The 27,549-nt window shown below is 44.1% G+C and overlaps 2 protein-coding genes across 4 annotated transcripts in view; one reads left to right on the top strand and one right to left on the bottom strand.

Annotated features, from left to right (window-relative positions):
* The first annotated feature begins 15 nt into the window (after positions 1-15).
* On the top strand, positions 16-8,150 carry tubg1 (tubulin, gamma 1). Its single transcript, XM_073493885.1, has 11 exons — positions 16-186; positions 562-674; positions 914-1,081; positions 1,173-1,241; positions 2,705-2,784; positions 2,895-3,021; positions 4,224-4,310; positions 5,752-5,901; positions 6,041-6,193; positions 6,363-6,524; positions 6,975-8,150. Exons 1-11 carry the CDS (start codon positions 138-140, stop codon positions 7,170-7,172), a joined length of 1,356 nt encoding a protein of 451 aa, XP_073349986.1. The 5' UTR covers positions 16-137; the 3' UTR covers positions 7,173-8,150.
* A 416-nt stretch (positions 8,151-8,566) lies between these two features.
* Positions 8,567-27,549, bottom strand: part of plekhh3 (pleckstrin homology, MyTH4 and FERM domain containing H3) — a 34,670-nt gene continuing 15,687 nt past the window's right edge. The window contains exons 5-14 of one of the 3 annotated variants that reach the window (XM_073494306.1): positions 22,781-22,963; positions 20,858-21,015; positions 18,332-18,455; positions 17,394-17,691; positions 15,117-15,324; positions 14,042-14,169; positions 13,332-13,452; positions 12,406-12,894; positions 12,106-12,297; positions 8,567-10,915 (exon numbers count right to left, since the gene is read on the bottom strand). In XM_073494306.1, coding sequence (XP_073350407.1) covers positions 10,745-10,915; positions 12,106-12,297; positions 12,406-12,894; positions 13,332-13,452; positions 14,042-14,169; positions 15,117-15,324; positions 17,394-17,691; positions 18,332-18,455; positions 20,858-21,015; positions 22,781-22,963 — 2,072 coding nt within the window. In that variant the 3' untranslated portion in view covers positions 8,567-10,744. Of the gene's footprint in view, positions 10,916-11,021; positions 11,162-12,105; positions 12,298-12,405; positions 12,895-13,331; positions 13,453-14,041; positions 14,170-15,116; positions 15,325-17,393; positions 17,692-18,331; positions 18,456-20,857; positions 21,016-22,780; positions 22,964-27,549 lie in introns of those variants that run through there. The other 2 variants (XM_073494304.1, XM_073494305.1) reach the window with 2 other exon arrangements.

The raw sequence follows: 27,549 nt of genomic DNA, 5'->3' as shown, positions 1-27,549 counted from the left end.
CGTCACATCAGCACCAAGCGGGAAGGAGCGGGCTGGCGGTGAGGCAGTTGGAGGAGCAGTCCACTTTTCTTCTGTTATTTAGCTAGCAAGCAGCTAGCGGGCTAGCTAAATAAGGAGCAACTTGAAAAAGACTGACCATGCCTCGGGAAATTATAACGCTTCAGCTTGGACAATGTGGAAATCAGAGTACGTAAAAGGCAAAGTCGATGTTGATGTTGATATCGCTCACATGCAGTCGTTTATAACGTTAGCCAGTGTCTAGCTAGCTAAGATGACATGTCAGACTGTGGAGTGACGCTAGCTAGCTGTTGAGTGATAGTAGCAACACTAGCTAAGATACAAAATACAACATAAAACTAGCTGAACTGACTTGTGATTGATGGGCTTCCTTCACAGCAGATGTAGCCTAACACAAGTTGAGGTTAGCTGCCTGTGTATTGTCATTCAGATAACGCCGCAGTTCACGGTGCTTGACGTGTTTAATGTTTGTTTAATAAGGGCACACACGGCTAACAAACATAACCTAAACGTTTGCTTACCTGCTCGTCTTTTTGTTTCCAGTTGGCTTTGAGTTTTGGAAGCAGCTGTGTGCAGAGCATGGCATCAGCCCGGAGGGGATTGTTGAGGAGTTTGCAACTGAAGGAACCGACAGAAAGGATGTCTTCTTCTATCAGGTAACTGGTTTCAGCACTGACTCATTAACTTGATGACAATAAGCACACATTGTCAGCGTATATTCAGTGTTTACCTAGTGATGCGTATGTACACATGAAGTGCAACACCATTATAAGCCACTAGGTGGAGTGATTGTAGCGCTATAGCGGAAAGTTACTCAGACCCTGCAAGGACGCATCAACCTCCAGGCTGTGCAGTGTCACCATCTAACACCTGGTTATTCATAAAACTCCTCAAGGCTGATGATGAGCACTACATCCCCCGAGCAGTTCTCCTGGATCTGGAGCCGAGGGTGATCCACTCCATCCTCAACTCTCCTTATGCAAACCTGTACAACCCAGAGAATATCTACCTCTCTGAGCACGGTGGAGGTGCTGGGAACAACTGGGCCAGCGGATATTCACAGGTGATCACCGAACATGACTTTTCTTATCAGTTAAAGACATAAAAAATATAATGCATCTAAAATCCTGCCTCATCTTTTGTTTTTCCTCAAGGGCAAAAAAATCCAAGAAGACATCTTTGACATTATTGACCGTGAGGCAGATGGCAGTGACAGTCTGGAGGCAAGTGTACCATTTATCACATACCAGCTCTCCCTGGGGCTGGGACTGATCGGGGCTATGTGGAAATTTAAAAACCGATTTAAATGTAATGTGATATCGCTGCGTGCTGCGACAGTCAACCTGCCCTCTGTTACCCTGCTCAAGAGCAACCCGCAAGTAGAGCCTGAAACTCAAACATGCAAGAAAATATCAAAGGGATCGTTGTTTGTAGTTAATGTGTGAGTTCATTGGAGAATCTGCAGAAATAGTGGGAATTGTGTCCAAATTGTAGCCTCATTGTGAGATAAAAGGCCCCTGGACACAGACACATTAAAAGTCCCGTACTTCCGACACACAAGCAAGACCCAGACTGAAAGAGTCACAAAACTACACTTTGTCCCTTTGTGCTGTTAGTGTGTCTCTATTTAGTCATGCTGTGTCTCCTCATGGTCGTTTTGTGTCTAAATAATTGCTTTGTGTCTCTTTTTGGTTTCACATGTCTTGGTGGTTGTTTCACGTCTCTTTGTGGGTGTTTTGTGTCTCTTTGTCATTTCTTTATGTCTCTTTGTGGTTGTTTTGAGGCTCCTTTGGTAGTTTTGCATCTCTTTGGTTGTTTCCCGTCTCTTTGTGGTTGTTTTGAATCTCTTGTTGTTTTTTCAGTGTCTCTAGGTAGTTGCATCACTTTGTGGTTATTTCACTTTTCTTGATGGTGGTTTTTCTATCCCTTTCATTTTTGTTGTTTTGTGTCTCTTAGTGGTTGTTTCGTCTCTTTGTTTTTTTGTCTCTTTCAGTGAGATTGTGCAGGTGAAGCTCAGGTGGCTCGCTGAGCTCTTGGGACTCTGGGCCTGTGCCACTAATAAGGAAATACTTGATTGTGTCCAAACACGACTTGAATGAGACTCTTGTATGTTTGTTGTGTTAAAACGCATCCAGAAATGAGAAACTTGATTGAAACTATGTTCAAATGTTGCCGGTGCCTGTCATGTTTAAACTAGCAGAGCCTCAGCCGTGCCTCACTATTATTCTTAGCCTCTCTTTTTAGTGAACTTTCTTCAGCTGCCAGCCTCCCGTGAAATAACACTCGCATTTCCCCTCGAAGGTCTGCAATTTCTGTAACTCATTCACATTATGACCCCACATTATTATTGAGTGTGTGCACTCATGTGTGCATTGGATAGGAAGGTGGGCCGAGCTGCCGTGAGCGTGTGTATGTTGGCAGGGTGTGGCGTGTAGAACGTCTGGTGATAATAGCCGGGCGAGTGTAGAAGGCAGGTATTACAGGGCTGTCTTGGGGGGGTGAGGGAGCCTTTTTGTGAGGTGGGGCTGCACTCCCATTTATATAACTGCCAAGGAAGAGAGGCATTTGCTCACCCACACACATTCAGCTTTCTGCATCAGTAGAGTTTAAGCTTTATACACACGTGGCACACGCTGTAGCTGCAAATTTGAACTGTGAGTAATAAGTAACCCTTTTGTCTTTGTAGGGATTTGTCCTGTGTCACTCCATTGCCGGGGGAACAGGCTCAGGACTGGGATCCTATCTACTGGAGAAACTCAATGACAGGTCCACAAACACACATGCAACTTGTTAGAAGATGTTTTATTTCAAGCATGAACGATAACTGAACAGCTAAATGTTTTCACTGAGAATAATATACACTCTTTGATCTCCAGGTACCCAAAGAAGCTGGTGCAGACTTACTCTGTATTCCCAAACCAGGATGAGATGAGTGACGTGGTCGTTCAGCCGTACAACTCGCTGCTCACGCTGAAGAGGCTCACCCAGAACGCAGACTGCGTGGTGAGCGGCAGCACTCATGAATGGATTGCTGATTAGTCCCTTTGCTCTCTTTGCTTCTCGACGCAGCCATGGTTTGGAATAACCTCACAAGATGGCACAAAATGACTCGCTTGTAATTGCTGCACTTGGACAAACCGAAGGCAAAATACATAAACACGGTAGCTAAACTGTTCCATCCTATCAGTGAGCTGAAAACGGATGCAAAAATAATTTTAATTAGAAAGCGATCAGTCATAAAAATATGATGTGACGTCAGATCGTTACATAAATTTGGCCTTGTGTGTTCTGACGTAAATGGCAGGGGTCAGCGAATTAAAGCTGGTACACATGGCAAACTGCAAAGACATCAAAGACATGAAACTCTTACATGAAAGTAGGAAATAAAGTTTGATTAAGTCTCACAGGCCTATTACACGCTGCTGCCTCGGTGCCATAAAAAAAATATTTTATTAACAGAAATCCACACTGGATTGGACTGGTTTTGGCTCGGCTTAATTCTGTTTTAAGTAATTTAAAGGAATACTCCAAAAACAATCATAAATATTAAGACAGATTGTTACTTCACCTGCCGTGAAGTGTGTGGCTTGTTAATGGGACGACCCGGTTGTTACTTTTATGTAACTTCAAAATCTACTGGCCTGATTTGTGAAACTAAACCCAGATGTGTACATTCATGTTTACCTTTGTTGAAAATCTCACTTTTTAGGCCGCTTCAGTGTTTGTGTAGCAGACTAATAAAGAAGCAAACTGCATTGCCAGCGTTGAGGCATTACAAGTCGAACTTAATAAATCTCCGTCTTAAAATGGTGATTGTATTAGTCTGAGATGCTCTGACAGTCTAATGGTGTTTCCTCTCTAATACCTACTTCCTGCAGGGTCTTGCATAAGGCCCTCATCTTGATTAAATTAGCCGGAGGGCTAATAGAATCTGCCCAAGAATTGGTTCCACTGTTGCGACTGTACAGTGTGTCTTTTATGTTTGAGCTCTGCTAACAACAGCACACTGTGTTGCTCCTTAAGAGGTTCCTTGACTGCGTCATTATTCCGATACCCTCTCACTCTTCCTTTAACACAGTAGCTATGTATTGACATTGACTGTGTTGTTGTGCTGGAGGGAATCTCTTCTTTTCTGGTTTTTCTACATGTGTCTAATAATTGCACCCTCTCTCTGTGCGTCTCTGTGTGTGTGTTTTGCATGTCAGGTGGTGTTGGATAACACGGCTCTAAATCGCATCGCCACAGACAGGCTGCATATCCAGAACCCCTCGTTCTCCCAGATCAATCAGCTGGTGAGTGAGAAACTTGACTCAGTGTTACCTCCTCCAGTTGTTTTCTCTGCTTGTCAGCAGGTTTTAGCTACCCACTTTACCTGTCTGTATTTCTACGAAGGCAACTGTCATGATAGACTGTCGTAGACACGTGTCACTCACTGCAGAAATTATAGGATACATAAACTTGTTTGGTGAGACAGTTGCACGTCAAACTGGATTTCATCTTTCTCAGAAATGAGTTGTACAAGGCCGCACATGCCAGATGTTATGTCAGCTTGCCTGACAGAAGCTGCAATTACAGATTACAAGTTCAGGGCTTAATGCGACAGTTAGAGGATAAGTTCACCCGAAATGAAAATTCAGTTATTATCTACTCAACCCCATGATGATGGTAAGCCGGTTGTTTTGTTGTCCACAAAACATTGAAGCATTCTCCTAAACAAGTAAAGTAGATGGGGAACTGAAAAACAAAAAACATAATATGGCACCGTACAGCTCGTCTGGCATAATCCAAGAAACCAGAAGTCCAGAGATCAAAAACTGATTTGAAAAGACGTTATTTACACCCTTTTTAAAGCCAGAGGCTTCACTGTAGCTGTTGAGCTATAAGCGTCTGGGGTGGGTGCACGGACTCATGCATGACAAGGGTGTAGGTCACATTTTTTCAACTTTTATGTTTATTTTCTGTTATTTTTTTTTATGTTTTCAAACAAGTCCCCAGCATCCAGTTGTCTCGGAGAACGCAGTTCTGCTCCAGATTTGTTTTCTGGACTGCACCTGACTTTCCATCAGCATGGGGGAGTAGTTAATGACTGAATTTTTCATGTTTGGGTGAACTTATCCTTTAAATTAGAATAATAAATAAAGAGTCCTGCACCACTTACAAGGCTGTCATAATTATGCACAATACAGGTGGTCTCATACAGCTATGGACTGTCACTACTGGATGGTTCAATAAGGCAGAGAACAGACATCCAGTGTAATAATAATTTCCAGCACAGAGAGCGGAAAACTCTGCACACTAATTCGTCTCCTGCTGTTTGTGTTTCTCGACGAGACGTTAGCCTGACAGCTGGATAACACAGAGCTCAGATTAGTGTTTTTACAGACTTTCTGTTGTCGATGGGACTGTTAGCTTCACTGCGAGATAGCCAGAGCCAGTTAGACACCTGGAGTCATGACGGTAACATGACAGCTGTCTTAAGTCATCACAGAACCGTAAACTAAGACGTGAATAGTTCGACTATTTGTGCACCTGCTGAAGTTGACCCGACTGTGAAGACTTAAGATGGCTGTCATCAAAGTTATTTATGACTACAGGTAAACGCGCATATTGTAATAACTCAATCGTCATGAATCATTAGAAATGATGTGATGTATTGCCCAGCTGCAAATCCTTTTCTTACCAGATTGTGGTTAATATAAAGCTTTGTGTCTAACTGAACCTTTATACACGCAGGTTTCCACCATCATGTCTGCAAGCACAACCACTCTGCGGTACCCAGGCTATATGAACAACGACCTTATTGGCCTGATTGCATCCCTCATCCCCACACCCCGCCTCCACTTCCTCATGACTGGATACACACCACTTACTACTGACCAGTCGGTGAGTGCAGACCAGTCAAATAAATTGAGAAGAAAATGACGCTGCTAAAGTGAAACATCGGCGCAAAATGTTTCATGTTGACCCAGAACCAGTGGACTTTTTGGGAATGTTTTGAATCGGTAAGTGTGTTGTGTTTCAGGTTGCTAGTGTGAGGAAAACCACAGTGCTGGATGTGATGAGGAGGCTTCTGCAACCCAAGAACGTGATGGTGTCCACAGGAAGAGAGAGGCAGCCAAGCCACTGCTACATCGCCATCCTAAACATCATCCAGGGAGAAGTCGATCCCACACAGGTACCACCGCACAGTACCTCTCCAAATGTCTTAAAACTTTGGGAGAGTATGCAAACTAATTTTGACTATTCAGATCCTCAACTTTAAGTAAAAGTACTTAATCCTACACTATGAAAATAATATTAAGTCAAAGTCCTGCAGTCAAAACCTTACTTAACCCTCTGTGTAGGTGCACAAAAGCCTCCAAAGGATCCGGGAGCGTAAACTCGCCAGCTTCATTCCCTGGGGTCCCGCCAGCATCCAGGTGGCTTTGTCCAGGAAGTCTCCGTACCTGCCCTCAGCCCACCGAGTCAGCGGCCTGATGATGGCCAACCACACAAGTATCTCCTCTGTAAGTGTTCGTCTTTCAGTTGTATTCTCCTACAGTGACTATTTACACAGCAGAGACAGTCTGTTTGTTCTTAGTCAATACTCTAGGATATGCATTGACCTGAAACTGAAGTTGAGTCGCCACAGCAGCAGTTAGAGGGGAAGTCCACAAAAATAAGTGAATTCCTTGAAACTGTAGATGCTTTTCCCCCTTTTTTTCTGCAGAATGTATGCTGTGAAGTTGTAATCCTGTGATGTCATATTACTTTATCTGAAATGATTGAGAAAGCAAAACTTTTTTCCTTTGTTTTCGGTCCTAAATTTAAGGGGAAATTACAGTCATCCAAGGAAATGAAGTCATTGATTCCCTTTCCTTTCTGGTAACATAGAAATAGAAACAGAAAGTTGGTGAGTTTGAAAGAAGTCTGATAAGTTTCAGGTTCTTGATCTCCTCTTTGTTGCTGTCCCACAGCTGTTTGAGCGGACGTGCCGGCAGTATGACAAACTGCGTAAGCGCGAAGCCTTCCTGGAGCAGTTCCGCAAAGAGGACATATTCAAGGACAACTTTGACGAGCTGGACAACTCTCGCGAAGTGGTGCAACAGCTGGTGGACGAGTACAGCGCAGCCACGCGGCCTGACTACATTTCCTGGGGAACGCAAGAACAGTGAACAGACTTTTTGTCTTATATCTCAACTTCAAACCAACCAGTCAGCATACATGCTTAGCTAGTTTATTCCAACTCGACTTAATGCCCCTCTTTTTCACTTGTCCTCTTACATACAGGTGCCCCAAAATAGACAGGTATTTGGCTTTAGCTGTTTCTCTGAAAACAATATTTATTGACTTGTTCATAGCATGTAATAGTTTAGTGTGTTTGTGTCTCGAAATTTAAAAGAGACTGAGGGATGAGTGTTAACACCCACTGTTCACCAAAAAGCAAAATTATAGTGTTTTATTTTTGGACTGCATCACATCCTGGAGCGTCTCAAACCCAGTTCAAATAAAACAATCCTTACCTAATAGTTCAGTGAAGAGTACTTAAATATGTGTTGTACAAAACAATCTATAAATGTCTGTTAATAGTTATTTCCTTTCTCCTCAACTCAGCCTCCTCCCCCCCCTTTTTTCCATCAGCGTAAGACAACCTGTTGCCTTGTTTTGGTCTATTTTTATACTGAGTACAGTACTTTAGTTTTTGTGCAGTTAATTTACAGTAAAAAACGTCCACCGCCTACGACATGATTGCCTTGAATAATAAGAGTATCTTTGACAGAAAGTGCCATGTGATGGTTAATACAGGTTTCTGACAAGGTGCTTTTTACCGTCTGTCTGCTGCTGATACACACTGCTCATTTGTTTCCGCTGTACATGACCAACAAGAATGTCAAGTTAAAGTTGGGCTTGAGCCAAAAAATGATGTTAATAAAACACCTGCCATATACACCTACAGTAGTCACCTACAATAGAAAAAGTTTGCACAGATGAACACGGATGGATCTCATTTTAACATCTCTATAGCTGTAAATAAACTTTAAAGAATAGCTAGTTCTCTGGCTTTCTCTGTATTGTCTAAAATGAATATACTGTCTGATGTTGCTTTGCTTGTTGGACCTGTTTAAAATGATGAATAAACACGTTTTCTATTATTTTGTATTTGTTTGTTTTTTTATATTTCTTGTGTCATCTGAAGTTACACTACATAGTTTCCGTAAAAGGTCATTTTACGTTCCATTAGTCAAATCTACAAAATGATAAAACACCATTTTTTTCTACACCTGGAGCTTTGTGTCCCAGTGGCTGTTCATCTAACTCAGTTAAGGCTCATTACCGCAGGGGAACGTAAAGGCACTTAGCAACGCTTGCTCAACCAGCTATTGTTTTTAGGCAGAAAAGCTTCGGGGGAGGTAAGACTCTCAGCTCTGCGGCTGGCGCCAAACTTCAGACTTTTATAAAGTGTGCCTGGTTGAAAACAATAGTCTGATAGTGCTTCACTAGCCAAGGCACAAGAAAGCCCATTTTTTAAAAATGAAAGGAAATGAGTACTGAAGTACCAGAGACTGAATATGGTAAAATGGTGCTGTTTTTATTAATTACATACAGTATTTATAGTTTTTATTGCACTTCCAAGTTAGTTAAAAACAAACAATAGTGCAATTAACTATACACACATTACATAAAAAGGTACCATGCAGCATACAAACAAGCGTAATACAAAGCAACAACATCCGTGGTTTGATTTTTTTCTTCTTTTCATACATGTAGCTCGGAGCTGCCTGCAGCTGCAGTAGAAAAAGCAAAAAACCTGCTTCTGAGCAGGTGACAGGGCTGACTGTGCAACGACTCGTCAAGGCCTTTCATGGTGAGACGATTTAAGTCTTGAGGGTGGTTATTTCATGGGATTGTGTAGCAGACAGTACTCTAAAATTATATGTACAAAGCCTATCTAAGGTCTCAGATTCCTAAAAGGTCATCTACTACATTAAAATTAGGTGTACGATGTATACAACAGGATGTCTTCGTATTTGTCTGACATTCAAGTTTAAAGAAAAATTAGTAAATGTGACGACAGTCAAAGATAAACTCGGGGATCTGTCTGCTTTGGGATAATTTCGTTTATAAAAGCTTATTTTAAAAAAAACAACAACACATCTTTGGTCCATGCTCAATGACTTGGCGAACTTTGGCTTCACAAGAATACTCAAACAGTGAACACAAAGAAGGAGCTACACAGGATTTACACATCTGAACTGCTTTAAGGAGCAGAACCAAAAGCATGTATGGCTTCTGGTTGTATGAAAACACATCTGGGTCTGCATTTAAGACAAAGAACAGTAAAAAAAAAAAAAATAGCAAAGTTTGCATAAATAATACTACAAAAAGCATCCAAGGCCTGATTAAAAAGGTTTCTGTTTAAATAACGGGACAGGTGGTAAATATGTCTTCTTAAATGATACAGATCTCTGACAGGGGGGGTTATGTGAACTCTTAATTTCTTCCATTATATATACATTGTGAAAATAACAATAATAAACAGAGAAGCACCTGTTATTTCTGCAGAGCAGAGCTGCATTAGGGTAATAACTGACATAAGCGAAATGATCAAATCAGTCAAGTGTTAACCAAGTTTCGTGTCGAGGATTACAGCCAAGACAAGCAGCACAACAAAGGACGCGAGAGAGCATTTGGTGGAAACAATGTAGAAACGGCTCCAAAAATCCTTTGGTTTATGTGAAACGCAATCAACTCAGATCCTGAATGTCATCCAGAAAATGGTTTCCTTGATCAAACAGACGCTCATACTGTACTCGCACGCACGCACAAACACACACACACACACACACACACACACACACTGATAATCCCATAGGTAAGAGTCTATATGGCCGTGGCAGCCAAAGTGACTTAGCAACAGTGTTCAACATCTGTTTCCAGTTCCAAGTTCACATGGCTCACTGCATCAACAGTTCCAGGTAATGCAAGCCTGGCGGGGACCTTATGAAAACTGACTGTCTCTGATGAACATGTCAGCAGAAGGGCACGTGAGAGAGTGTGTATGTGTGTGTGGAAGAGAGAGAGAGGGAGAGAGAGGGAGAAAGAGCCGAAGACGGGGGAGGGTGTGTGTGTCACAGAAAGTTCTCAACACTATTCCAGCAGTGCATGAGGGACGACTGCCTTCTAGGAAAGGCAATACAAAATATGGCACACTTTCCAAAGAGAGCGAGAAAGAGAACAGAGAGAGAGAGTAGTGTTTTCACTGAGCCAAACCTTCACGAGGGGAGTACCACAGCTTATTGTTGTCATAAGTCCTAACTCTTTTTGATGCTATCTCTCCCTGATGTAGCAACGTCTCACATTGTCAAGGGAGGGGTCGAGGTGGGGGGGTTGTTGCCATGTAGGGTAACAGAGGTGGTTGCGTGACAGGATGGGGTGGAGGGTGTGTGACAGCTCATCAGCAACCGCATTGGTTTCTGTGGGTTTCTGGCCTCACTTGCAAAACAGAACCCCTTGCCTTCCCGTCCCCACTCCCACCCTCCTCCATCAGCCAGCTCCTTCAGCTGGAAAGCTCAGCAAGGGTTTATTTTCACGGATGGGGAGTGAAAACAGCGCTCTCTTTGTTTTGGCTGCCGTGCCGTTCCCAGTGGAGGAGGCGTGGTGTCCCGAGGACTGGGGCTGGGCCTCGCAGGGGCCACGTGGAGGAGGACGGTGGGGGTTGCGGGGGGTGTCCGGGTGTGGGTCCATCTCAAACGGGGTGCGAGGGCAGCTCCAGGAGGGTGGGCGTCAGTGTGGAGGCCAGGTGATGGAATCCCACCTCTGTGCTTTCTGCTATGGTAGTGTCCACATCTTCCCCTTTCCCTCGCTGGCGACGGATGGCACTGAAATACGCATTCATCAGCTGCATGATCTCAGTCAGCTGTGACAGAGAGAGATAGAAAGAGAGGGAGAGAGAGAGAGGTCAGATTGGTGGCAGTCTTAGTGTCTGTCTGGCACTGTCACAGGAGGGTGGAGGAGAGGGATGATGTCATTCAGCTGCTAGAAAAACTGGATCCTCCAGGAGCAGAGGATGATGCCGTTTGGTGGATTCTGGAGGACACGAACGCCTCGATCAGCCTCACATGTGTGTGGATATTTCATCATTTTGACATATTTTGTTCAGCAGCTGTTGCAAAAAAAAAAAAAAAAGGAGGGCACTGAGGAGGAGTTAATTTCTTCATCTGTCTCTCAGTTACCCTGACCTTGGTGGACATGACCACCAAACCACCATAAGTCACTATGACCATGACCATTACCCTGACTCTGTTTCACTAATGCTTGCCTAAGAACACTGACTAAAGAGCTTCAACCTGCACCTACTCTTCAACTTTAACTGTAACCCTTGAATCAGCAGCCCTCACTCTTAACTCCAGGCCTTACCATAATCACCCCCTGCACATCTACTCTGTCTTTTTTTCCTGCCCTGTAGCTCAAAACCCTTCACATTCATGTCAGAGCAATGTGAGGCCCTAAGTTCATAAAAGAAGGAGCCTTTTCTGAGTTGCACTTCAATTCGCCTGTGCGTCGAATAAATAAATAAAAGCCACTTTTGTGCCCCGGGAGAGATCACAGAGGGATTTTTTGTTCCGTGTGGGAAGATGCAAGCAAATCTACCCCAGTGAAAGCCAAGATTTGTTCTCGACTGAAAAAAAATGTCTGTTTGGAAGAACATCCATGTTTCTGAGAAATGTTGCCTAATATTTTAATCTAACCACTGCAATAAAACTCACCCCCAGTTGCCATTTAATGGCAGGAAGTCAGACTTTTGGTGGTTAGCATCGGTTGGAGAGTAGGGGCAGGTTGTGTGCTCTCTATTTAGACCAAATTAATGAGTGTTTTTAAAGTGGGTCAGAGAGCTGGAGGGAGGGGGGGTATCATGAGCAGACAGCGTGCTTCTTTCACTTACTCTGCAGAACCCTGCATGGTGATAAGGCCACTTGTCCCTGCACTGTACACAAACTGAATCCTGACTACGGTGGACTTAGATTGTGCCTAAGCTCAGAGGAGAAACAGTTCCAGGAATAAGAGATTTTGCCTGTATATGCTAACCTGAGGCCTGAGCCACTATACCTTGGTAGTTTCGAACAGCAGATCCCGATCCCCTGCTGTGATCTTGAAGGTGTTGCTGTCAGACACACCGTAGGAACAGATCTGGCCATAAGGGAAGGACTCCAGGGCTTCTGCCTCTCCCTGTCGATACAGAGACACGGATGTAGCAGCTACACCCAACCACAACTTCTGGGAAAAACTTCCCGTCGAACTCTGGAGGGAGGAAGAGGTAAGCAGATGTCAGAACAGCTCATAGTAATCCCTTTATTTATGTCAGCACTGAGCACTGAGGGAACACAACTAAAGCCTCGCTGTACTCACAATATAAAAGTCCACTTCATAAAGAGTGCATCCAAAGCCCGACCACTGGCGTGCAATTGTGAGGTAGGCAGCCATACTGTCCCTGCGGCTGTAGCCGGCCAGACCTTTCCAACGCTCCAAGATGGATCCCATGACGGCTGCTGCCTCCTCCTTCAGCCGGCTCCGCAGGCGCATATCCTGCTCCACCTTTTGCTTGTGCGCTGCTGTAGCTGTGTGACTCCACAGCGTCCCTGCGAGGAGGCCCGAGGGGAAGCGCTGTGTTGCGGGGCAGCCCTGGGCTGCCACCTGACATGGAGGCAGGGCTTGGGGTGCAGTGAGGGACATGAGGACTTGAGCTTCTAGCATGTGACCTGGAAAAAGCTCATCCAGAGGTGGGCAGGGGGCATGCGTGCTGAAGTCCCCCATCAGACACTGAAGCCTCAGGGCAGCTAAGGCCTGCAGGTCCTCTTCACAGGCTGGCAGCTGGCCACGCACCACCATCTCATGACACTGCAGCGCCAAGGCCAAACCCAGGGCAAACAGGGAGAGACCGAACAGGAGGAAAAGAAAGTACAATTTGTCAGTAACAGCCTCATTCCTGCCATCAATCCCTTCTACCCCACCCTGTTTTATTTTGTCCCATAACTCTTTTATGGGAGTCCTCAGGAAAAATTTTCTAATGAACCCAGTGCTGGCTGCCTTTTGCCCCCTCTGCACCGCAGCCAGTGCTCTTAGTCATGCTTTTTATGCAGTGTGTTTTATAGCAATCACCGCCCGTAAGACATTAATGATTGTTAAGTAAAAAACATAATAATCCAATGAAATACGAGGAATGAATCACAGCAGGACAATAAATTATATCTCATTATCAGCACTGAAATAGTCACTCATAACAGAGACACTCTCAACGGAGGACTCTGCCCTTTTAAAAAGTTCTGCTCCATTACCTGCTCAAAGAGGAGGAGATACTCAATGCTGTCCACTGATATGCTGTCAGCATCCAACAGGCAGTAGAGCTTGAAACACAGTTTCCATTGGGATTTAGACTCTGACTCTTTGGTGGAGAGGCTGCGCAGAAGAGGGACAGGAAGGGTTAGAAAGCTGAAACAAATGGGGTAGCAAGAATCTTAAGCCGAGATGTTAATATGTTACAACTTACTGCCTCCTCAATGTGTAATATTGTTGTTTAGTAACTTAGCAGTTTGCTGAGTTTCATATTGACCCTGTTACTCAGCACTGTGAGGACATCGACGGCCAAAAAACACAGATCCCTTTTATTCCCCGGGATGCCTTATCGTTTCATTCAAGACTTGTATAACCAAATGACATCAGCCTCACCTTGGCTGGCTTTGCTGACAGAAATAGTGACACAAGTCCAGTTTCCCAGCTGGGTGTCATGTTTGAGACCAGACAAGGTCACCGGTTATCAAGGATACTGGATAACGTTCAGCATGGGAGTCAGACTAGTAAAGATAAATATACAATCCGCTGCTCTGTTCTCATTCATCTAACGTGACAAATAGCTCAGATTCCTGCCAGACTTAGTCAAGGTGTTGATAGCACGTCTGTCTGCTTGGTTTTATTGTGTCTGACTTCCTCAGTGTCTGCTGTCTGTTCTGGTTTACAGGGTGAAGACTGACACATATATTTTTCAAACCTCGTCAGGATGTCTGCGATCAGAGCGCCGCCTGCGACCGGCTGCTCCCACAGTGCGTTCTGCTCGAACAGTGCAAACGTGTTTTTGCTGTCTTGTAGGCTGAGCTTCTCCTGCATCCTTCGAACCACCTGGTGAGGGGCAAGGAGAGGTAGAGATGGACACCCAAATGGTTAATGGTTGGTTTAATTGTTTAAAGGGACAGTTCACTTCAAATCAAAAATTCATATTTTTGCTCTTAGTTCTAGAGTGATTTATCCATCTTGATATTTTTGGTGTGAGTTGCAGAGTTTTGGGGATTTCTGTCTTCTCACAAATATAATGGAACTAGATGGCACTGGTGCTCAAAGCAACAAAAAAATAAATTTGAAAAACTCAACAGCAGCGTGTCTCTCCAGAAATCGTGACCCAGTTATTCAAGATAATCCACAGACCTTGTTGTGAGCAGTTTCACATAGAAACTATTTTCTTTCTTCTAACTACAAAGTATAACTGTGCAGAAGAAACCACTCTACCCATGCATGAGAGGCCCGTAGTGGTGACAGCGCTAAACATTAATGGCTTCCTCCTCAGCTAAGCTGTAATCTTAGCTAGCTCAGTAGATTAAAGTACATGTACGCCTCCTTCTGCACTGTGATTCGGTTGGCGGGTGTAGTTCGGTAGAAAGAAAATAACTGCACACGACAAGGTCTGTTTATTATCTCAACTAACCAGGTCACAATTTCTCAAAAAAAGACACTGCTGTTGAGTTTTTCAAGCTTATTTTTGGGGCGCTTTAGGCACCACAAGCCAAGTGCCATCCTGTTCCATTATATTCAAGAGAAGGCAGGCATCTCTAAAGCCGATTTCAAAACAATCTAGATGGATAAATAGCTCAACAGGCAGGAGGGAAAATACGTATTTTTGTTTTTTGGGTGGAAACAGAAAAATGAGAAATGCAGTTCCTGCAATTATCATGGCTTAGTAATGTCAATGGACTCCAGATTACACTTGGAAGTTTTGACCAGGAAAACGTGAGAAGCTGAAAGATTGAGAAAATTCGTGCCTTAAAGTTAAATACAAAAAAATGTGCCCAAACCTCATTGGCAGTGGTGTGTGAGCTGATGTAGAGCTGGCAGGATCCGGGGCCTGGATAGTGCACAGTGCACAGCATCTCCTGTCGACTCATCAGCATCTGGATCTCCTCCCAGGATGGCACACACTCCCGACACTTGGTCTTCTCCAGAGCCTCGCTGATGAATGACGCATAATTATCCATCTCAGACTCGGGGCTCTGGCTCTGGATCCTAAAAGAAAGAGTGAGACGGGTGGATATGAATCATGTGTGTGCATTTAGAATTGCTAGATATTTGCTAGAAAAATTAAAACATAAAGTCAATACATTAAAGAGAAGGCTTGTTAATGCCCCTGATGACTCAAAGTCTGAAAAGTGTTATGCTGTGATTATGGACTTTGCGTCATCTTTTGATTCAACACAGTTCTTTGGGTTGGCAATGCTCAAAAGTCAATGAGGCGAAGAATGACAAATGTTCTCACTTTGGCTCTTAGGGACTTAAAAGGCTCAACATCCCTCAATCCTTCAAAGAAAAGGAAAACGGCAAAGAAAACATGTTTGACTTTGGGTAATGCATGAAACAGGAAAAGGTGTTTCCGCTCCTGTGAACCGGAGTGACCTGCCACTTCCTCCCAGTGGAGTGTCCAGGAGTGGTAGGTGAGTGAGTGTGTGTGTGTGTGCGCTGTTGTTTTAAAAGAGAGGGTACACAAAGGCAGCGGACAACACACTCCAACTGGAGCCTGAAGTCTCACACACTTTGCAGTGTGAAAGGTGTGAAATACAACCTGACGGAGTTATGAGCTCAACCCTAAGTAAACACGGGGAAAAATAGGAAGGAAACAATTACACCACGATGTTCGTCCCAAAATACACAGAACGGAGGACAGAGAGGCGAACAAGAGGCCCTCAAACATTCTGCCAGAATGAGAGAGGCCCTCTCATTCCCTCCGATGCCTCGCTCTCTCATAACTATATGGCCACAGGGTGGGATTTGTCCTGCTGAAACATAATTAGGAATGTTCCACCGAGTCTGTGTGATCCTTCCTATACACTCCTCTCTTCACCCCTCTCTGCTCTTTCCTCCTTTCTTGCCCCCTCCTCCTCCTCCTCTGCCCTATTCCCTCTGACAGCAGACTTTCCCTGGGGGTTTCTCAGGGCACTGGGGGAGTGAAGGAGGGTTTCTGGGCCCACTGCCCAGCTCCAGTCTTAGCTCTGCCCAGCTGCAGCCTCAACACTGATCCACAGAGTGAGAGAGTGCGTGAGAGCGACGGCAATACGTATCAAAACACACAGGCAGTGAGTTCCACAGCGTTATTATGAATCACCATCGCATGCAACTGTTCCATTAGCTAGAGGGCGATTCCCAGTGCAGACATATAGATAGAAAACTGTAGCGGTTTGATGGCATGGTGTTGGACAGAAAATCTAGAGCAGGAGATTAACACTGCTAATAACTTAGATTAGCATGCTTGACGGAGGGGCTAATTCAGACCTGCAAATCCAGCCCCAAAACACTGGATCTGTCTGAGGGAACACGCTAACAATGTGAAGGCATATCACGCTACTATATCTAAACCGGTGGTCAACGGTGCTGGCGCCTGCTTTCTGTCCCTGCTGTCTAGACCCCGTGTTTTCCCTGCTACTGCACACTGCTGGTTCGCCTTCATCTCCCAGTATTCAACCTGTCCTCCCTCACACACCTCTCTCATAACCAACAACAGACTCCTGGTCTGATGCCCCATTCTCATGGGACTGGGATGGCATATTCATGAGCATAAAATAGACACCGCAATATTCCTGTTAACTGACAACTGTGGTTTATAACTACCTTAAACTGTCTACAGAGATGGATGTGCTGTTGTTTTTTCCACCTGGCTTCCACAAGACATGTTTCCCGTTGGGACAAATCAGAGCCAGCAAAAACAAGAAATCTCCATGTTTCCATTTAAAATTACAAGTAGGAGTTGATGTGAACAGCTTTCTCCAGTCTTCAGGATTTATTTATGCTAGCAATACCATGGATCGCTCAAGTAAGTACAGTATATTCAGCTTTTTTTAGATTGTGGCAAGTCTTTAATTTTAATCAATATTTAAAGCATCTACAAGAAACTTTCGTCTTAGTTGATTCTGGTGGACAAAAGCAGAGTTAGCACCACCGCCTCTTGTCGTAAAGATCTTGACCTAGTTAGCATGTATATTTGTTTTGGAAGCAAGTGAGAGAAAGACATTTTTAATACTATTAATACTAAAGTTGACCGTATCAACCCTTCACCACTCGACTGTCCCATGTGTGCATCTCACCTCTTGAGGTGGAATCGCAGGTACTTGAGCACGATGGGTCCAGGCAGGAAGGTGCAACTCATGCAGGTGAGAAGCTGCCAGTAGCGGAGGTGTGCGGCAGTGTACGGGGCGGGCGTGTAGCTGGTCTGCTTCACTAGCTGGCAGTAGACCTCGTCACGGAGGGGCCGCAGGTCCAAGCAGGTCTGCAGCACGCCCTGGATGATGGGAACAGGCTCCCGTGCCGACTCCAGCTGCTGCAGGCAGTTGAAGAGCTTCACGGCCTCCTCGCGCACTGAACCGTAGCCTTTCCCACTGTGGTCTGAGGAGAGGAGGAGGAGGAGCAGTGCAATGTTGTGTTATACACATGTGATACACTCAGGATATCTGTATGATGCTAACATTTTGTTATGTAAACATCACTGAGTTGAAGCTGACATTTAAGCTGCAAAACAAAAAATGTATTACACATGTTATTCTTTTTTAGACCCTTTGTTCCCTTGTTTGTACTTGTTTTAATAACAGCCAACCCAAGAAAGGTTGGTCTTTAGTGATCCGTATTGTATCGTGTTGTGTTAAATGTTGCTCTGAGCAATTCTAACAGCACAGTAATCACAGAGATTACACTGCTTCTTTACAATTAACAGTAAGGCCCTTGAAAAGTAGTTACAGAAAACGGTCAATAACTGTGCGTACACACAGACGTGGGGTGGTCAGTTTCTCTTAGATAGCATAAATACCTGTTAATATATTCAGGAATATTATATACCAGATTTATTCCATTTCATAACTGCTTCAAGAAAGACTGAACCTGCTTGTTTTATGATCTAGTTTACAATTATATGTATTTCAAGCACTTTCTAGTCTGTACAAATTATGTTTTACCATTATTATAATCTCTACTTGCAACTTTACGCATTGCTGCTATGATAATGTATGATGTGCACATGTTAACTACTTACATGTGTGCTCCAGGCTGCCATAGGGGAAGGGCAGCAGAGGGGCGTACAGTGGGCCCTGGGTGTACTTCAGGATGGGATTGTGCTGGTAGATGTGCTCCACTACCTCAGGATGGAACTTATTCTCCTAAAGTACACAAGTGAGAAAAAAAAACTGTGTTGATAACACCAGCAGACAGTAAAAAAAACGAACTTTCACATGCCTTCAAAAGGCCTGCAGACAACCTGGAAGCAAGTCAGTGAGCTGGTGATTGAGTGCATCTGTGGGGGGACTGGGGTCGATTTGACCAGGGTCACAATTCAGCTCTGGCAACTTTCAAAGCAGCGGGAAGGTCAAGTGATGACCTAGCAAACCATACTAGCATGACTGACACGTTATATTTTATCTTCTGGTGTCAATGAGTTTAGTGTGCGTGTGTTTGTGCCTCTCGCTGCCTTTGCCGATAGATGCCTTCCAGCGGTACAGATGGCTTCCATGCTACTGCCCTCCAGCACCTGTTGCTCATTAGTAACGTTGCCACTGCTCTGGCTCTCTCCTGCCTCAGCAACCCCCTCCGAACCAGCCACCCTTTCTCTCTGGCTACAAGACAAGCCCGCTTTCACCCCTCCTTAGTGGGGCAAAGTTGACACATTCTTCTGAAGTGTTTGGTGCACACTGGTGACAGGCTTGTCTGTTTGAAACGTGGGAATGAGATGCTGCTCTGTGGACCATGTGCAACATCAGTGATAGTTATACACTGTACATCATGCTAAGGCCCGTAGACTGTCTCACAAATGGAATGGTTTAACATTTGGGGAAGTACCTGTGTTTTCTTTCATGCTAAAAGCTAGATGAGTGATGATAATGATGACTGATAACACTCTTAAGTGAGCACGATAGATATGAAGCTACAGCCATCAAACAGCTAACTTAGCTTAACGCTAGCACAAAGACCAGGAAATGGGGAAACAGCTAGTCCGGTTCTATCCAAAGGTAACAATATCCACGATCACGATCAACAGACGTCTAACAGAGCCAGTCTAGCTGTTTCTAAACTAAGCTAAGTTAGCCTGCTGCAGGTGACAGCTGCATGCTTAGCATACAGACATTAGAGTGGTGTTGATCTTTTAATCTAACTGCCAGCATGAATGTGAACAAGTGTATATCCCAAAATGTTTTCTCTTTAAGGATAATTCTTATGTATTACAACTTGGGCCTTGTTTTCACAGTTTTGTCCACCATTTGTAACACCGAACGCACCAAAGTCATTTCTGAAGATCTGGTAATTTGGCAGCATTGTGAATGTTACAACAATGACAGTGGAGGCAAGATACACAAGCAGTTATACAAAAAAGCAGTTATACAAAAAAGCAGTTTGTTTGTTTGTTTGTTTTCATTTCCTCTTCCAAACATTTTCTTTTGTAAGATCATCATACTGTTTGTGTTTCCAGCTCCATTAGATTTCACAATGTACACATACTCAGTGAATACAGTGTTTTTACAGACCCAGGGTGTAATAAACTGGAATTATCCTTACAATATAATGTGTGGCAGATTTAGGACAGAGAAATCTATTCTTCAGATCTCCTCTCTTTCACACATGGCCTCTGATTGTAGGTTCAAGGCTAAAACGTCAATCCCTGCTCTCCTATGTGTCTGTGGCTGGAACATGAATCTATGCTTTAAAGATAAGCGAGCTGGCCTGTTCACACAAAGCCTCTTCTGTTCATTCTGTCTTTGATTTTTGCAGCAGCGGTCCTAATTTCACAGTCAGGAGGGAAAATACCTCACCTACTTGAGAAAGTGTGCCTGTGTGTAAAGGTGAGGGAGAGAGAAAGCAACAGCTGAGAGGGATTGAGAGGGAGAGAGAGACTGAGGATGAGTCGTCACAGGGGAAGAGCAAAACACTGAACAGGGAGCACTTTAAAAGTAGGCCCCCTCTGTTCCTCCACAAAATTAACTTGGCCCCTCCTGGCAAAGCAGCGAGGGGCAGACGGAGGCAAGCAGATTAACCACTTTCTTTGAGATTAGAGACTCTCGTTGGGAGATTACGGAGACAGGAGGCCAGGCAAAGGACTGCTTATCTGGCCCTGCTGCTTCACACCAAGCCCTCCTCCACCTCCTCTGCCAAAACTGCCCCTCTCTTCACCCCAGGGGCAGACTGATGCAAGACGAGTCATCCGTCTGCTCAATGAGATTCCAGCACGCTGTGCTCTCTAGCAACCCCTGCTCTAAAAATATGGCTGTCACTTAGAAACACTTAAATCTCTCGCCACGTGAGAAGGTAAAGGGAAGGGCATCCTTTCATGTACCACAAATCCAAACTTTCCAATGACTGGAAATACCTTTATCTTGACATGGTGTGGCATGGTCAGGTCTGTTATTATGTCCTGTCACAATGTGGTGGAATAAGATGAGGTCATTGACAAGAGAGAGACAAGCAGAGAAAACTTTGGACTCCAATGAGGCTGTGTGGTTTCCATTTTGACAGAGCAGGGGGAGCGACAGCAACTGTGTGTGTACTGTATGTTTTGTGTTGTGTAACCCACCTCGATGTCTCGAATCAGGAGCTGCGTTGGTGTTTCCACTGGTGCTTTGGTATCAATGATCTTTTGGATGGCACATGCCCAGTGCACAGCCTCGTTGAAATGCTTGGTGTACAGCCTGTAACAGTGCTTCCGCCCATATACTGTGATGCTCCAGTAGCCTGAAAGACACACAGACACATTTTTTCAGTATGAGCAACACTGCCTTCTTTCATGAAGATCTTGAGATAGCTAGCATGTGCAGTTGTTTTGAAAGCCAGTGGAAAAACAGAGGCAATGCATTTTCAATAGTATTTTTTTCCTGTATGAACACAGCTTTTTGCAGGATGCCTAGCGATGAGGTCATGTATCTATTTGTGGCCATGTGAAAAAAGTAAACTTTGTTTTAGTGCTGTACAAGAGTACAGAGCAACTTGTTTCCTCAGGCTGTGAGACTCCTCAATTCATCCTCAACACTTTGCCATTAAAATAGTTTAAATTTTCTGACTTATCCTGCCCAGATCAGTCAGAACCCAACCTGGTGACAGACATTAAGAAAAACTATAATAACTATACAGAAATAGCTAATCTTCTTGCTGATGGTTTTCTGTGATGCTTATGTAGGTCATTTAGAGGCATCAGCATTAAAGTGAGATTATTTTATAACCAGTAAAAAGTTCCTTCCAGTAAGGAAATAGGGAAGAGAACAGTGAAATGATCTCAGCACGGGACATCCCGCATGTCTGGCATGACTCTCTGACTTCCTCTCTCGGTTTCACTGAGGATCAAAGGTCAGCTTAAGAGGAACCTCAGACCACACCAAAACCAAACAGGAACAGTTATTCTATAGATGGGTTAGGACACAAGTGTTAAACTCCTCTGTGAGTCTCCTCTTAGACAACCTGCAATAAAAGTGAAAAAAGGCGTGCTTCCTCCTTGTGCAGAGGAAGTATTAGACATACCCCGGGCAGCCTGGCCTGATCCGCAGCCGCTCGGCTGTTATCAGGCTTTCCTGCTACGTGACTTGGCATCACGTCCCTCTTTGTTTAGGTTTGTGGTGAAATACGAACTCAAAATTAAGAGGTTTTACAACTGAGATTATGACATGTTTTGCCATTGCCCACTTTGAACCTGTTTGGTGCCCTTACATTATCTCTGCTGTAAAGGGCCAATGAAGGCAACGATGGAACGCCTAAAGGGAACTTATATTTCATAGTAAAAATCAGTAAATACACTGAGGAACTAAGTATTTAATACAACTTTTGAATGACAAACATCTCGGTAGTTTAGGGGGAACACAAAGCTGATCAGTAGTGAAACAGCCAATAGAGCTTGTGACAATGCCTCTGTTGAACATTTCTGTCCACAAAAGTCCCCTGGTATATTGAGTTAGTAAAAACTATGTTTGGGTTTGGGTTTATACAATGGTTTTTGTTTTTTTTAAGTGGTTTGGTGAAGTCACTACATAATCCCTTTCCATTGATGGACAGGCAAACAGACATACAGCAGGGAAACATGTTTGAGTAATATAGAAACTCGAAAAGGTCAAGTCATCCCTGTGTCTGGTCCTGTACAGCAATGACTCTCTTCTTTATTGTCTACGGCTTTTGTTTCTTTCATTCCAGACAGGGAAGGGAGATGCTACCGCTGATTAGTCAAATGCGAGGTTTCTAGACCAGCCTCGAGCCACGTTTTTGACCAGATGCAGCTGGGACTTCCCAAACTTACTCAGAATTATAGCACCCATGGGAAGAGAAAGGGACCAAAAGACGTCACTCTCATATCCAAAAACCCAGAACAACTTCCTAGGAATTTCTGAAAATATCTATGATCGCTGCACCACACAGGGAATTAACGCAGGTCTTACTGGACTCAGAAGGGATTACTGGCAAATGTATACATGAGCATGAGTCAGCTATGCATCAGCCTGTCTGTGTGCCCCCTCACCAGTCTCCTTGTATGTCTGCTTGTCTGGCCAGATGACAGAGCAGAGGTTGGTGAGGACCAGTGTGCCCAGTCTGCGTGCTCCTTTCTCCGGTCCACTGTAGTAGTCGAGGGAGTCCTGGCTCAGCACGAACCAGTACCGACGCTGCTTGATCCAGTTGCCTCGCACCTCCCGCAGCAGCCACCCTTTAAAGAAGAGAAAAATGAAATAAGACATTGGCTAAAATCCTTTCCAGTAGAACAGCAACAATTATTGAATTAGTCAAACAATAGAAAATTTATTTGCAACTATTCGTAGTTATCTAATTTAAATTTGCTTATTCAATAATAGGTTCATAGTCATTTTTAAGCAGAAAGGCCAAACATTTGACTCTTACATGTGAGAGTCAGATGCTTTTTATTGTCTTACACTAAAGTAAACCAAATATATTTTGATTTTGGACTGTTGGTTGGATGAAACAAGAGAAGATGTCACCTTGGTCAAGATACTGGAATTTCTAACTTTGGTACAATACCTTGAAAAATATCAATATTCACTACTATTTTCAATACCACAGGAAACTGATGTTACATTGAGGGATTTTTATCAAAAGACTACAGTAAACATTGAACATCACACTGTAAAAACATTCCTTTTTTCATCTATTGATATACTGATATGTTTGATGACACTACTCTGGACATCAGACATTGTGATGGACATTTTTCACTGGTGTCTGATAAAATCTGACAGAACAATCGACAAAATAACTGGCATTTGTCACTGGGGTTGAGCATTTGTTTGAAATGTTTTGATATTGATTTCTAGGACACTACTTTGAGAAACACACTCAAGCAAAATGCTTTTTGTCTTTACCAATATTTTCTGGCTTCTATTCAGACAAAACGTACACCACAACAAGCATTTCTCCTGGGTTAGGGTTAGTCATAGAGCTACTAAACCAGTACTGCTGCACCATGTCGTCACTAAGAATAATCCCCAAGGCATGTAATTGTCCATAAAGTTTGCTGCAGCCTGTATGTGACTGCCTTGTTGGGGTAAATAGTAGGGGATAAAAATACAGTCAGCTAATGGCATAGGCATTAAATCCTGCATGCAACCAACATAATTACCACTTTAGAGGTCGACAGAGTGATAAAGGAGAGAGACAGAGAGAGAGAGAGAGACAGACAGAGATGTACTGTCACAGTGTGACAGAGAGAGACAAAGAGTTCAGCAGACATGCCTTCCGCCAGCTCACAGGCATGCCCATTGGTCTTGCCAGGCCTGGCGCTACTACGCAAGACTGTTGTGTTCCCAAGGTCCTGAGGGTTTGGACAGAACGCAACAGCACAGATCGACTGTTCCCAAACAGCAGCGAACTTCTCTCCCCTAGCTGCTATGTGTGCAAATTGTTCCCGATAAATATTTAATCTCAAGCAGATAAATAAACTACTTTGGCCGAGCTGTGTCCAGATGCTGCCTGGAGATTGGACAGGAGGATTTAAGAGTGCTGGTAGGGGGTCAGAGTTCGTCCTGAGGGCTGATGGAGTGGCTGGCAGAGGGTTGTAACAGGCCACCTGGACTGGCACTTGGCAGGGGTGGGACCATCTGCGAGGGGCAGTCAATGCTATGCACTGGCAGCGTGCCACTTGTGGTGGTGGCTGTGCACGTGTGTTCATATGGCTTGTGCATGCATTTCTGAGGAGTGGTTTTAAAGGAACAATTAGGCAATATACCTTCAGCTTCCTACGCTGTGAAAACGGCTATGACGCCACACCAGCATCACAACTTCCTCTGTGGTTAGCAAGCTGCGTGCCACCTGTTAGCCAGCGCTCATTTCGCCTGCATCTTTCTTCCCTCTGCTCTCACTCTCTTCCTATTTGCTTTCATTTCTCCTCTCTCCCCGTTTTTGTCCTCGCCTCAAAGTGGTTTTTCTCAGGGAGTGCAAAGCTTCCACTGCCTCACTCCAAAATAAAAATAAAGAGAGAGGAGGGGGCCAAGGGCTCAGCCTCCCAGGCTATGTTTCCTGTTTGAGAATGCTTCTATATGATATAAGTGGCAGGTCTGAACCCACCATAAACCCACCCAATATAGCCCAAAGCAAAAACCCTGGAGGTACTTAACACCACATCAAAGGGGGGGGGGGGGGACCAAACGTGAAACAGATAAATAAAAACCATGAGGTAAGTCAGGCTGAGCTTGCTGACAGACTGGATGTGGGACGGGGGAGGCAGACAAGCTGACTGGGTGAGAGACATGGAGAGAAGGGCATGCCCGCTACCTCGACGCCTCTGTCACAGACATGGGACGCCCCACAGATGCTGCTCTTTTTGGGAACTTTAAACAGTGCGATAAGGGAAGGCTAAAAAGGAGAGAGACAGAAAGAGTCATGGGACCCCCTGTATACCCCTCCCATGGTCCCCCATCTGGATCCCATCTCTGTGGCCTGCTAATGTCTCCCCTGGGGGCCACGGCTCGCCCTTAATTTGTTTCATTTGTGACCCCTGACCCCCCAACGCCCTGCCCCCTCAAACACAGATTGAGCAAACAATCTCTCTCTGTGCATATCCATCTCTTTACTGAAAGCCTCCTGTCACTCTGAGTGCTGAATGTTTGTTCCGTAACTGTTTAAATATTATAATGAAATATAAACACGATTGCCTCACTTCAAAGTTAAATAAAATTAAAGCACTATTTCACGTCAGGGAAACATTTTCCTCTTTAAACACAAAACTCTCAGGTCAGCGCCTGAAGCAAAACCCATAACATTTGCTTCATGCATCAAGTTTTGCAAAAAGATGGTCTTGACAGTATAGCTATTTTTTAGCTAGTCTACACTTTATTTATTAGGGCCGTTACTTTTGCCAGCTGAAGTGTGCCACTCAACCAATGTCTTAACATCTGGGGGGTTGTATGTTGCCACTTTAAAGGGATAGTTCGGGGTTTTTGAAGTACTTATCCATAGTCAGAGTAATACCTACAGTAGATGGCAGTCAGCATGTTTGGAGAAACAGACTAGTACAGAAGCTCAGCAATGTATTGCTGTAGATGTGGTCAGCAGAAAAATGTGTTTTAGCGACCTAAAAAGAGGCAAAACTATACAATAATAAAAAAAAAAGTCAATATCAGTTGAGTCAGTTAAGTGTATGCTATATGTAGAATATTTTCAGTGTTTTATCTTGCCATCAGACAGCCCTTTCCTTTTGTACTATGTTTTCTCAACTCCCTGGTCCAGACCACTGCAAAATAAGTCAGACACTTACTTAAGAACACTGCTATACTAAACCTTCAGGTAAGATAGCACTAAATACGTACACATAAATTAAATGAGGATCCAAACAACCAGTAAAGAAGTGCAGTTTCCACACACGTTTCCCCTCTCTCTCTCCACAAGTTCTTCTTCATATCCTATTGTCTCCGCAGCTACCAGCATTGCATCATTGCTGTCATAATCACTCTGTTGCTGTCAGTTTTATTTTCTTGTGTTTGTCTTCCAGGAACGGCTCGAACCCTGATCTGTGGCGTGATGCAATGTGCGACGTGTATGAAAATCTATGCTTGAGGAAATGTAGTGTTGAAGGAACGGGCTGTCTGACAGAAAAGTAAATAAGTGAATAAAATATTCTAAATATGGCATACACTTCAACCGATACTGATTTCTTTATCTTGGCCTTCTTTTAGGTGACTGAAATATGTTTTGCTGCTGACCCGTCAGTACAACAGTACATTGCTTTCTCTGCTTCTCCAAACTGAAGGCATGCCGACCGTCAGCTACTGTAGGTAATACACTGACTGATGAAAGGAACCTCATATAACCTCACTGAAGAAAAACCTAAACTATCCCTTTAACCGCATACAGCCTCAGGATGTCCTACTGAAAAAAAAAACATACAGAACAAGGTGAAAGGCCCTAATGGGGGAACCGCTAAAAACCTATCCTTTTGCAACCACAGAGAGAAAAGAGAGGGATTATCAAACGCCCTGAGGTGTGCAACTGCTACGCTGGCTGTTAAAGTGAGGTTGGTTGAAGGAAGGGGCTGGGTGCAAAAGCTGAAATCATAAGTGACGGTGTAATCAATGGCCCAAGGAGAGTAGCTGTCCTCGGTTTCTCCTCTGACTGTGACACAGGGACAGAGAGGGGACAGCAGTCAGGGAGGGGCGCTCGCCAAGGGCGCATAGTAACTGCTGTCAGAATTAGGCAATCTGACTGCCGCCATTCCAAACAGGACGTAACTTATCCAAGTGCTGGCATTTTACTGCTCCCTTTCAGTAGCAGGCCAAGACGGGGGGAAAAAAAGAAAAAAATCATACAGAAATATCTTCTGAGATCATTCCTCAAAAGCATCAGACACCCAACACGGCGCTCCTGATGCCAGTAGCTATCCTTGCACGAACACACAGAGCAGGGGAGGGAGGGAGAGCAGCTGTGGGCCACATGTGGTCAGAGAGGGGCTGGATGCGGGGCGACAGTGCTTATTAGGAGACAATTAGGGTAATGAAATATATACTACACTTAATGAGATGAACAAGGACCTCATTTATCAACTGAAGGGCAAAGTAGTAATTATTGATTAATTTATGGATGTTTTTTATTCATGTATTAAATGCACAGTTTGTAATTTTGGCCGCTGGCCGACCCTCAATCAAAACAATGAAAACACAAGACGTAGTTTGATGATGTCGTGAAGTCAGTGGGATCGTGGGCGTTGTTGTGTTCATTGTTAAACCACAATGGCCGATGAAAATCTATCTGATGTGAGTCAGAGGCAGAAATCAGGTTCACAGACGA

Source organism: Pagrus major, chromosome 23 (assembly GCF_040436345.1).
Source record: "Pagrus major chromosome 23, Pma_NU_1.0".
Lineage (NCBI taxonomy): Eukaryota > Metazoa > Chordata > Actinopteri > Spariformes > Sparidae > Pagrus > Pagrus major.
Note: the sequence above shows the minus strand (reverse complement) of the source record. Positions and strands in the feature narration are given on the sequence as shown.